Source organism: Astyanax mexicanus, chromosome 13 (assembly GCF_023375975.1).
Source record: "Astyanax mexicanus isolate ESR-SI-001 chromosome 13, AstMex3_surface, whole genome shotgun sequence".
NCBI classification, from domain to species: domain Eukaryota; kingdom Metazoa; phylum Chordata; class Actinopteri; order Characiformes; family Acestrorhamphidae; genus Astyanax; species Astyanax mexicanus.
The window spans coordinates 15,910,984-15,923,249 of record NC_064420.1 but is presented as its reverse complement, the minus strand read 5'-3'; the positions used below and the strand labels follow the sequence as shown (position 1 = coordinate 15,923,249).

Sequence of the window (12,266 nt, the reverse complement as noted above, 5' to 3'; positions counted from 1 at the left end):
TTAACCATCCAGTGGTGAGACCTGCTGAATTAGAATTCATAGTGTCTCTTAAAATGCGCTTTATAATCCAGTGCGCCTTATGTATGAAAATAGACCAAAAAACGGTAACAAATACATTAAATTCAGTGTGCATTAAAATTATCGTTTTAGGCTGCAGTATTAATACATTTAAAGAGGGCTTTAGTTACTTCTTATGAAGCTTTTTTGTTTTAGTTTTATCATTTGTTCTAAATAAATGATTCTGTACCCATACTTTTTTTTGAGATGTGGATCAATTGCGTATTTAATTTCCTCTATTTTTTTCCTCTAAAAGAGAGGTGAACTGCTATATTGCCCAGCACTAATATGTAAAAACCTAAAAACCTGCGAAAACATCAACATTCATTGTTCGGCATTCAACCAAATGTTCCACTTTGTTCGGTTTCAGTTTTGGTCACAATTTACATTTTTTATCGGACATAAATTATTCTTGTAAGAAGACACTGCAGTTGTGACCTATTGACATGCATTCAACAAATTAAATTCTCTATCTCTTTTCCTCTCTCACACTCTTAGAGAGTCTCTAGAGGCTCTTCTACAGAGGGCAGTAGCTCACTGTCCCAAAGCGGAGGTTCTTTGGCTGATGGGAGCCAAGTCCAAGTGGCTGGCTGGAGACGTCCCTGCAGCCAGAAGCATTCTGGCTCTGGCCTTCCAGGTGAACCTCATCTCTGAATTCCTTTTACTGGATAGAAAAGGCTGCAGAGTCACGACACAAGTGCATTTGAACTGTTTCTTTTTATCATCTCCTCTTCTCCTCCCAGGCCAACCCCAACAGTGAGGAGATCTGGCTGGCTGCTGTGAAGCTGGAATCGGAGAATAACGAGTATGAAAGAGCCCGCAGGCTGCTGGCCAAAGCCAGAAGCAGTGCTGCCACCGCTAGGGTAAGTGATCTAGTGTAGTTTATTAGGAGAGGGGGACTTCTATTCTGAAGGATTCTTTGATGATCTTTGTCCATACTTGTTTTCTTACTTTTCTTTAAAATGAATCTACTTAGAGAAATTCATGATTGATTGTTGTGATTAATCACTCTGTGATCCGTCTTCTAGCTTAATAAAGCTAAGCATAAACTGACAATCCCTCAGGGGGACATTTCAACTCCATGTGATCTTTAGTGCGTTTACTAGGGCTAAGCGCTGCTAACTGCACTGTTAAAAATATAAAAAATCTAAACTTACTGTAAATAAACGGAAGCTCTTTACTTTAGGAGAGAAATCTGTTTAAATGAACATCTAGCGCTCATTTAACTTTGAAAGAAAATGTTTTTTTTTTTTGGCCTGTCACAGTAATTACATAATTGATTGATTTATTTAGATATTTATTTAGACCAGTGCTTCAATTACTGAATAACTGTGAAATACACACAGTATGCAGCGACTGCAGTGGGTGATGACAAAAGTATATATTTTCCAAACTATGGTTAATTAAATGTTGTCTTTAAAAGAGTATAATTGTTTTATGATATTCTATTATCATGATATCAGTGGTATTTAGTGGTCTTATAATGACAATAGTATTGTTTATCGCAACCATTCTTGGGAAGATACACCGTCCACAAAAATACTTATTGTCACAAGCCTACAATTTATCAGTATATACTGTTTTCCCCATTTTGCTCTACCCTGTATATCGTTGTTCTGGAAAGTCCTAATTTAGTACTAAAAGCAACAAAATTATTTTTTTTTTCCCCCAGATATATAAATATATAATTTCTGGTTCTAGCTGTTCAGAGGACTTTACTGTTGCCATATCAGAACTGGCTTTGCTGCGTGCCACAGTTTCACCACTGCGGTGATGTTTATTCACTGAAATGACATCCTATAAATCAGAATTATCTATTGTGTATTGCTACAGACCCAAGATGACATTGGGAAGTGTTTGAAATTCACAGATTTCACAAGGGTGTTCACAATTTCAGTTGCAGGAAAGTTTCACTGTTCCTTGTTTTTCCAGTTCTTTACATAAATAGACCAATGCAGGATTTGTAACCTGTCCTGATGTCAGGAAAAATACACCTTGTGCGGCTTGAGATCACTTGCCATTCTCTTTAAGAGCTAGGTGCGCTCTAACTGTAGCAGATTGCTGTGTGAATGACGCAGCTATCAGCTATTAAAGTGGTTTGCCTGTGTTACCAAGATAGCAATGAACGTCTGACTGATGACTGCTGCCCAGGTTGTATTTAGTCAGTCAGTGTTGGCATGATAGCAATACACCAGGATCTTACCTGAAACATCCAATTTCGAGAAAACTATGCCCATTTACGTAGATATATTTATTAACAGGCACCGTTGCTATTTAAACGCTGCACATGAAGATGTGAAAATACACTGTTGACAGGGTGTAAAATAGCAATGAACATTGCGACGGTTGTGAGCTTGGCCCTAAAAGCAGTTAGAAAATAACTTTCCTACCGCCTCTCATCATTAGCTGGGCAGAGTCTCCCTATATATGAATGCTGTCAGTTTCTGCAAATAATTGCAAAAAAATAGAATGAAATAGAATCTTCCATTATAAGGCCTCCCTGCAACTCCTATTATTCAGACTGCCTTGTGAATAAAAAAACATCTCACATCTTATACAGGTACTGCTGTATGCATTCCAAGGCCGTTTCCTAAGAAAACACTTCATATGATCCATCCATACGGGATTAGTTTCTTAGGGGAAAGTCTGTGAAAAATATTTCACACTTCTACTCAGTGATAAAACTCTTGTATCCGGGCTGCAACTTCAAAAAATAGGAGGACCAGTTTTTTGGCTCTCTAGGTCACATGACATCGCGTTCAGTAGCTCCTCCTTTTCCACTCGCTGTTGTGTTTTACGTGAATCTCTGTGGAAACGTGCGCCCAAAGTGTAACTACGGTGTGTAGCAGTGGACAAGTAGCTATTTTAATAAACGCAAGGTGATGGAACTCAGAGATGTGGATCCGGACGGGACTAAAATTACTGGACGTCTACAGAGTTCAGTAAAAAACAGTAGATAATTCAGCCTGTAATTTTCTCAGAGGACGTCTGAGAAAAATACGTACATGGTCATTCCGGATAAAATCATAGAGGACCCCCAATAAAATGGAAAATTACCCCAGGACCCCCTGAGAAACTAATCCTGTCCGCATAGGGCTTCAATCAGTTGACATACTGCCATGCCGTGACTGTTGTGAGTCTGAGGTGATGTCTTTTAAAACGTTGTGACTGAAGCTTTTTAATTTGCATGTTTTGTCTGTTCTTTTAGAAGCTAAACATTTTGAATTCTTGGATTCGATTCAACAATCAAATAGGTCTAAAAACTGTTGAGTGCAGCTCCAGCTGGCTGTTCGAGCGTGACCTTAGGTTAAGAGCAGATTAGTGTCCTCTCTTCTGTTTAAATAGAGTTGGAATGTTTGAAAGTTAATGATGCGAAGGTTGCCAGAAGGTTCTGCCTGGGCTTGTCTCCTTTTCTTACGCCAGGAAATCATGTCAGCATTCAGGCAGTTCTCATCCCGTCAGGTACTTGGCAGCACTTAGCGATGTTTATAAAACCAAACGCTTCTTCCATTGTCTTTTTCACGTTTATTCAAACTACCGCTAAGATGAGGAAACACTGTGTGAACCCAGCATGAATGTTATCCAGTTTACAGTTTTGTGAATGTTCCCATTTTTATTCATTTTAAAAGCAAAACCTTTTTATCATAACATTTTTAATAGCCTTTAGTTATTTGCCTTCATAGTAGCCAAAGCCTATATTTATAATATGGACAGTATTCAATAAATTGAGAGTTTAGGGCTGTCTGATTATAAAATTTGTATGTTATGTGACATGAGTTTTTATATTAAACACATCAAGACCTTCTGTAACATGGTGAATGACAGAAAATTGACAGTGACTTTGATCACGTCACGAAACAGCGAGTTCAGTAGAGGTCCAAAGTAAACGTACGTACCAGACTACAGTACCTCTTATCCTGGGAAAGCATTCCAAAAGCTTAAACTAATTTAGTTATCTAAATTATTCTTTATTTATTCTTTATCAATATAAAAAAATCCAATTGTTGTCGCCCTTTAGATCCATATTGTACACATTTATTATGGATGCACCAAATATTCAGCAGCTTAGTGAATAGTTAGTAAATTAGAAGAATAAATGAAAAATAAACAATAAAAACTATTTTAAGTCATATTGTGCTTTATTGGTTTATCTGCTGAGATGTTAATGTTCAGTGTTCATAATAAAAAATAAAAGATAATGATTTGTAATTGCGTTTCTTTTGAAAAGTAAGACAAAAATGCATTAAAACTATTTGCTGTATGCAATGATGGACAGAAAATGGCAAGTTTAATGAAAAACTAAGAAAAACAGTATTTTTTATTTGGCGAAATTTAACATTTTTGTTTTGTTTTGTTTTGTCGGTGCATCTCTAAATATCACAGTCTGTGTTCAATAAATTGTCAGAATATTCATGGTTTACTCAAAACAGCATGTAGTCCTTCTTTAATTAGGATGAACCGTATGGAATGTTTTAAAGCAGAAAGTTGTCACTGGTGTACTAAGCTACAGATGCAAGCGAAGAATTTGAAACTAAATATTAAGTCTTAATTTCAGTTTATCTGTGCCAATACTTTTGCTCACAAGAAAAATAGGTGAGTTCAGAAAGAAGGTGCAAAATCTTCTGAACTGTGTATCAGATTCAGATATAAATACCTGGAAATAAAAGCTGAAATGTTGATCTTTTGACTTTTGACTTGATATTCATATTTTAATATCAAACCCAAATGTTTTCAGTCTACAGTAGGAATTAATGGATTGACCTTACTGTTCCAATACTTTTGAAGGGGACTGTAGATATTTTAACCTGTGCATTAGTAATAGACCTTTTCTTTCCTCTTGTTTTAAAGGTGTTCATGAAGTCCATAAAGCTGGAGTGGGTGCTGGGGAACATTGATGCAGCCCAGGAGCTGTGCACAGAAGCCTTAAGGCTGTATGAGAACTTTCCTAAGCTCTGGATGATGAAGGGTCAGATTGAGGAGCAGTCGGAGAACATGGATCTGGCACGTGAGGCCTACAACCAGGGGGTACGTGCTGAATGACGATGCTGCAGAATTCTGTTCTGATTTATATCTTCTGTGTTTGTTTCAGTGAAGACTCTGTTTATCACTCTGGTCTGTTAACCCAGTATTTGCTGGTTGTTCTTTCAGCTAAAGAAGTGTCCTCACTCCATGCCCTTGTGGTTGCTGCTTTCACGTTTAGAGGAGAGAGTGGGTCAGCTGACCCGTGCCCGCGCTATCCTGGAGAAATCTCGCCTCAAGAACCCACAGGCCCCAGAGCTCTGGTAAAAACTCACACTTGCACACATGCTTTTCACCTCCATAATGACCCTCACTGACGCACTGTGTGAAATTGACAGTGTTGGGCATGTTACTTTAAAAAAGTAATTAGTTAAAGTTACTAGTTACTTCTCCAAAAATTTACTATCTGAGTTACTAACTGAGTTATCCCACTATAAAAGTAACTAGTTACCAGGAAAAGTAACTATTGCTTTACTATTTTATTATTTATTATTTATTTATTACTTTTATTCTGAAGTTTTTTATTTTATTTTTATTCTTGTTCTTAGTTTTATTATTCACTTAATAATTTCGTATCATTCCTAACATTTTACTTTACTTATACTATTATCTTTTTATTTATCTTATATTTTATAAATATTCTACTTTTTCTGTCAAATTTGTTTATGGTATTTTAGAATTTTCTGTTTTACATATATATTTTATTTATATATTCTAAAGGTTGATTTAAAAGTAGTACTTTTAATATTTTGTATTCTTTATTTTTATTTACTTTTTTATTATTTGTTTTTTTACTGTTTTATTTCTTATTATTTCAAATTTATTAATAAATGTTTTCAATCCCTATGATGTTGTAAATGCTCTGCAACATTGTAAATGAGGGTCACCCTCAATGTTTTTTCCGAGTGAAAATAAAGGTTGATTGATTGATTGAATAACTTGACCTTCTATCTGATTTCTAGGTTAGAGTCAGTTCGACTGGAATACAGAGCAGGCCTGAAGAACATTTCCAACACACTGATGGCCAAAGCCTTGCAGGAGTGCCCCAACTCAGGTAGCTGTGTTATCTGTTTTTTTTTTACAACAAAGATGCCCAGCTCTACTCCGGCATGCTTTAATCCTGTTCAAACACTTCAACTGTGGTCCCGGGGGTCCAAGTTTACTAGGACATCTCATTACTCACCCTGTGGCAGTAACAGCCTTTACTCTTTTAAGAACGCTTTTCACAGGATGTTGAAGTATTTCATGAGAGAATTTGATTGTGTTGAGCTAAAAGAGCAGAACTATGGTCACACACACTGATGCTGGATTAGTCCTGGTTCACAAATGTCAAATCCTCATTGACAAAGATGCTCTGTTACTGTGGAGAATGTGGTTCTGCTGCCCCACAGCTCAGAAGCAGCATGGGAGCCTTTTAAATGCACTTTAATGCCATATAGGCATGCACAAAATAGTTAGCAACTAAATCATTAAAAATGATGAGTTTCTTTGGTTTTACCAATTTGAAAACCTCTGGTATATAATCAAGAGGAAGATGGATGATCACAAGCCATCAAACTAAGCTAGAGTGGTGTAAAGTTATCCAAAAGCAGTGTGTAAGACTGGTGAAGGAGAGCTTGCCAAGCTGCATGCATGCATGAAAACTGTGATTAAAAGCATTATTTGAGGTCTGAAAGCTCTGCATCTTTTTTTTGTTATTTCAGCCATTTTTCATTTTCTGCAGATAAATGCTGTAAATGACAATGAAATTTGGAAGGATTGTTGTCCGTAGTTTATAGAATAAAACAACAATGTTCATTTTACCCAAACCTACACATACAAATAGCAAAATCAGATAAACTGATTCAGTAAGTGAAATGGTCTCTTATTTTTTTCCAGAGCTGTATATATGAAGTTATATTTCAGTGTTTTCTCTAACGATAGGATTTCTTTTAAGCAACGGTGACAGGCTGCTAGATGTGACGAGTAGCATGGCTTATGTAAATTTATGATTAGAATAGTAGTGCTGAAGTAAAATCATGAATACAATAGCAGTGCTGAAGTAAAATAAATGATACAAAAATTGCAGTGCTAAAGTAGGTATCTAAATTAATGATTAGAATAGTGAGGGTGAATTATATTCATGATTACAAAAGCATTGCTGACGTAAATGTATGATTAAAATAGCAGTGCTGAAGTAAATTCATGGTTAGAATAGCACTGCTGAAATAGATATCTAAATTTATGATAATTGCACTGCTGAGGTAGGTATATCAATTTATTATTAGAATAGCAGTGCTGAAGTAAATTTGTAATTACAGTAGTAGTGCTAATGTAAATTTGTTTAAAATAGCAGTGCTGAAGAAAATGTATGCTGAAAATTGCACTAATAGTAAATTAAGGATTACATTGTCATTTTTTGAGAATGTAACGCATTGTAATTGTCTTTTGTTACAAAAGAATGACAAAAACAACATTTAGTTAATGTATTTTTTTTATTAAGTGAAAAAGGGGCAAATTGTCCAACTAATAAATGTGGGTATGTACAAATATTTGAAAATATGGTTTATGGCATAATAGAGAACCGTAAATAAATTCACACATTCAGTCAATATAGATAAGATTAACACTGGTTTCTGGTCTGTATAGTCAGATTCATAACCTTGGTCCATGTTGTTATGTCTCCCACGAGAGCTGAGTATAAACAGTCTTTCTAAGGTCGGCGCTGTTGTGAAAGAGAAATACCAAAGGCCTTAGAGAGATATAACAAAATGGGAATAGAGTTTTTATAGGTTATGTTAGGTTGTCATTATTAAAAAAAAAAGAATTAATATAAACTAATCATTTTTATAACTCTCTATTGCCTCGCCACTTCTGTCATTGGTAGAATGGATTCTTACTGTCTAAATTTTTTTAACAGGTGTCCTGTGGGCGGAGGCTGTATTCCTGGAGGCCAGACCACAGAGAAAGACCAAGAGCGTTGATGCTCTGAAGAAATGCGAGCATGACCCCCATGTTCTCCTGGCTGTTGCAAAGTAACCCTCTGTGTTTTAAGAATAGTATAAAAGTGCAGGATGAGACAGTGTAGACAGATGACTGTAGTGCAAGTCAGATATGAACAGCTAAGGCAGTAAATAGTGCAATACTGGACATGTAAATCATTACCACATGCACAATCAAGTCACAAGGTTATGACCACTATCCTCTCTGTCACTCTTATCAGCTTGACTGAGGGTATAGAACACTTTTTAGTTCTGTAATTAAAGGCTGTAGTCCTTCTGTTTTTGTGCAGAATTTTGGTTGTTCTGGTGCAAGTTAATCAGACACAGCAGTGCTGCTGGATTTTTTAAACTCTTACTTGCTCTTACCAGTAATTAAGGACTAGAGGATGTTTAACTCAAATTTCACCTACATGGTGAGCAGCTAATTAGGAGTAGACTGCAGTGATTGGACACAGTGTTTAAAAACTCCAGCTAGGCCTGGGTTTCGTTTAAAGATTTTGGATATCGATACCGGTTTCATACTTCGAATTCAGTACCGGTACCCAAACTATAATTTTTTGGTACCTTTTTCTAAATTTTAACCAAAAATACAAAAAACGATAATAATTCTCACTAAACTTTATATTTATTTAACGGCTGACATGAGAAATCTCATTCTCATGCTGTCACCGTAAGTGGCTACCATACTTTTGGATTTTGTTGGAACAAAAAGAAAAAGAAGAAAGAGAACTTTATTTGTGGCGCTTTATTAAGAACAAAATTTTTTTGAACTGCACATATTTTCCCTAAGCGTATTGCTTAGGGATTGCTAGCGTATTGAAATGTATTTCATTTTAAAGAGTTATTTTAAGTAATAACACTCTTCTTAAAATAAAAGATTTATTCGACCCAGAGTTTTTCTGGGCCTAATGATAATCGGAGTGACAAAATTAAATAATATTTATATCAGTGATATCAATCACTTAAAACTTCAGTATTATTGTGAGGGGACAGCAGTTATAAAGATACTGATGTAGTGTGGTTTAGGACTGCTGTGTCTGATCTACTTGTACCATCACGAAACACATTAACACCTCTACCACTGTGCCAGTGTCACTAGAGCCCACCACCCAAGCTGCTCTATGGTGGTCTCTCCTGTGGGGTTCAGATCATTTAAGAACAGAGAAAAAGGATGATATTAAAGTGTGCAGTTAAACAGAAGGACTGCAGTCTGTAAACATACAATTGCAAAGTGTCTGAACTGGATGGAGCTAATAAAAGATGGAGAGTGAGTGTAGAAATAAAGAGGTGGTCATAATAATGATAATAATAGGACCGTAAACCTGATATTTCCCCATGTCATAATACTTTTTCATATGTTTTTGCCAACAGCTTCTTCTATAATGCTTTATATTAAAATAAGCTTATGTTGTGTGTGTGTGTGTGATTTTGTCTGACCCATAGGTTATTCTGGAGTGAAAGAAAAATAACTAAAGCTCGAGAATGGTTCCTGCGCACAGTAAAGATTGAGCCAGACCTGGGTGATGCCTGGGCGTTCTTCTATAAATTTGAGCTTCAGCATGGTACAGAGGTAAGAGGAGTCTGTGGTTGGTTTATCTGATTTATACTACACTTATAAAGTATGCAGTCTTATATAAATAAGTTCAGGAACACTACTAGCTATTTATGTGTTAGAAAAGCAATGTAGTTGTTTGTAAGTAGAATTTTAACAATAATAAAATAACTTGTATGATACTTTGTGTCTAATGTTGACTAGGGCTGGGTATTGAAATTTCATACCAAAAATGTACCGACCGAAATGTGTCTGTACCACAGAGTACCGAAAGGTCTAATATATTTGGTGCCTGTTTTCGATACTTTGAATGAAATGCGCATAAACACACCAAACATGAAGAGCTTTCACAGCGAGGTGCCCTGGCGCACATAAACTCTCTCGCTGCTGTCTCTTGCTCTCTCTCTCACTGTCTCACTCTGAATGAAGTTCAACTTATACATTATATGTATACATTTTACACACAAGCACATTACACAGTAACACTTATCCACACACCAGTGAGAAGCGGCAGCCAATAGCCCACAGCATACTCTCAACCGGAAACGACCGTCCACCTGGAGGACTGCATCGGACACTACAGCATTTACCCAGGACAGAGTGCCAATCCATATCTGGGAACAGTCAAACACACATTTACACACACACAAACGTACATGCAATACCACGCACATACGCATACACACCAGATCAATTTAAAATTTCCAATTTTACAGTATCCAATTTTTCTGGGCATTTTAGATATCCAATTTACCTGATCTTCATGTTTTTGGACTGTGGGAGGAAAACGGAGTCCCCAGATAGGGACTTGAACCCAAGACCCCAGTGCTGGGAGGCGAACGTGCTAACCACTAAGTCACTGTGCCGCTCTCTCTCACTGACTCACTCTCTCGCTGTCTCTCACTCTCTTGCTCACTTGCTCTGTTTTTCACTCGCTCGTGCAGTCTCTCCCGTTTCACTCTTGCACTCTACCCTGAGATATTATAATACAGTAAGTCTGCCAAAGCAGAAGAAAACCACACTACACTATTATTATTATCATCTCCCTTCCAAATATACAGAAAACTACCAGCATTTAAAACAACTAATCATGATTTTAATTCATTTTTAAGTAATTGACGCAACTAATATAAATATAATTTAATCTAATGCTGATATTTCTTAAAAAGATCTCTCAAAATCTCAAGTGCTTGCCATATTCTGTGCTGTGCCACACATGGTATCGCAGCATCATTTGCAATTATGAGTAAATAGCCATGGTATCAGCCAGATACCTGGAAAATCATGCATCTCTAATGCACATAGAAGTAGAAAGGTGTCTTTTGGGGTTTGACTAGGCTATGGCTGGCTTCTTATTGGCCAGCTTTTTTTAACTGTCTGATTTTACTTGTACTCTATTTTCCTTTAAATTAAATAATGCATTCTACAATACGAAAAAATTAAAAGCTTACTGTGTAATTTTAAGCATTGGCTGTGTTAATAATAACAGAGTTGCATTAATTGATCTTTACCTACTTAATTTCTTAATTAAAGCTAATGCCAATGTTGTGAAGAATTGACTGTCGTTCTGTTGTGGTGGATGTTTCAGAAATGTTTTAAAAAGTGATTGATTTGTTTCTCCCTCAGGAGCAGCAGGAGGAAGTGAAGAAGCGCTGTGAGAACGCAGAGCCCCGCCACGGAGAGCTGTGGTGCGCCGAGTCCAAACACATCCTCAACTGGCAGAAGAAGATCGGCGAGATCCTGGTTCTCGTTGCTGCCAAACTCAAGAACACCTTTTAAAATCTGAGACTCTGTTATACACAGCATGTACACCTGCAGCTTTATTCGAGTTAATATGAGCCGTTTTTTGATAGATTTGTGGAAGGAGGATATTTTTTCAGTTTTTTTTTTGTTGTTTTTTTTGCTGGTTTGTGTTTTAGAACCAGAAACTGCTTACAGAATAGATCCAGTGTCTACTTTTTTTTGTAGGCTGTACCAACAATCGCTTTATAAGTAATTGTAAAACAGCTTGTGAATGATGGCTGTTGTTGTAATGCCGTCTCTGTGTTTATTCATATATTACTTCTCCTGAAACTCCCGTCTGTACATTTCCAACACAAGGCACAATAAATGAAATGATCAAATGTTGCGCTCTATGAAACTCTTATTTTATAAAAAACATTTTGTATGTGAGCATATGTTTAAAGAAGGTATTTTGGAAAGAAGGATTTTTGGTGTCAGGGCTTTCTGTATGTGTTTGAAATAAAAATAATTTTGTAGGTAACACAGTGTACTTAATATTGTATGAGCAAGACATATGTTACAAAATTTAAGAGGAAAAAAAAAAAATAAGATTTAGCTATTTATAGGTATATGTTTGAGTTAAATCAACGTTGTTGTTTTATTCTATAAACTACGAACAACATTTCTCCTAAATTCCAAATAAAAATATTGTCATTTAAAGCATTTGTTTGCAGAAAATGGGAAATGGCTGAAATAACAAAAACGATGCAGAGCTTTCAGACCGCAAATAATACAAAGAAAACAAGTTAAATGTTTAGAAATAGGTTTGAAATATGTTGTGCACTGTCTGTTTAATTTATATGGCCTTATATTTCATATATGACAATTTCGTTTACAGTGGCATGAAAAAGTATTTGCCCCCTACAGATATATTT

At 36.2% G+C, this 12,266-nt stretch overlaps 1 protein-coding gene across 1 annotated transcript in view; it reads left to right on the top strand.

Annotated features, from left to right (window-relative positions):
- The window catches only part of prpf6 (PRP6 pre-mRNA processing factor 6 homolog (S. cerevisiae)), a 29,381-nt gene extending 17,649 nt beyond the window's left edge, over nucleotides 1-11,732 (top strand). Inside the window, exons 14-21 of the mRNA XM_022677536.2 lie at nucleotides 556-694; nucleotides 801-920; nucleotides 4,906-5,082; nucleotides 5,206-5,339; nucleotides 6,039-6,130; nucleotides 7,976-8,090; nucleotides 9,501-9,627; nucleotides 11,236-11,732. Coding sequence (XP_022533257.1) covers nucleotides 556-694; nucleotides 801-920; nucleotides 4,906-5,082; nucleotides 5,206-5,339; nucleotides 6,039-6,130; nucleotides 7,976-8,090; nucleotides 9,501-9,627; nucleotides 11,236-11,388 — 1,057 coding nt within the window. The 3' untranslated portion in view covers nucleotides 11,389-11,732. The remainder of the gene's footprint in view (nucleotides 1-555; nucleotides 695-800; nucleotides 921-4,905; nucleotides 5,083-5,205; nucleotides 5,340-6,038; nucleotides 6,131-7,975; nucleotides 8,091-9,500; nucleotides 9,628-11,235) is intronic.
- The last annotated feature ends 534 nt before the right edge of the window (nucleotides 11,733-12,266 follow it).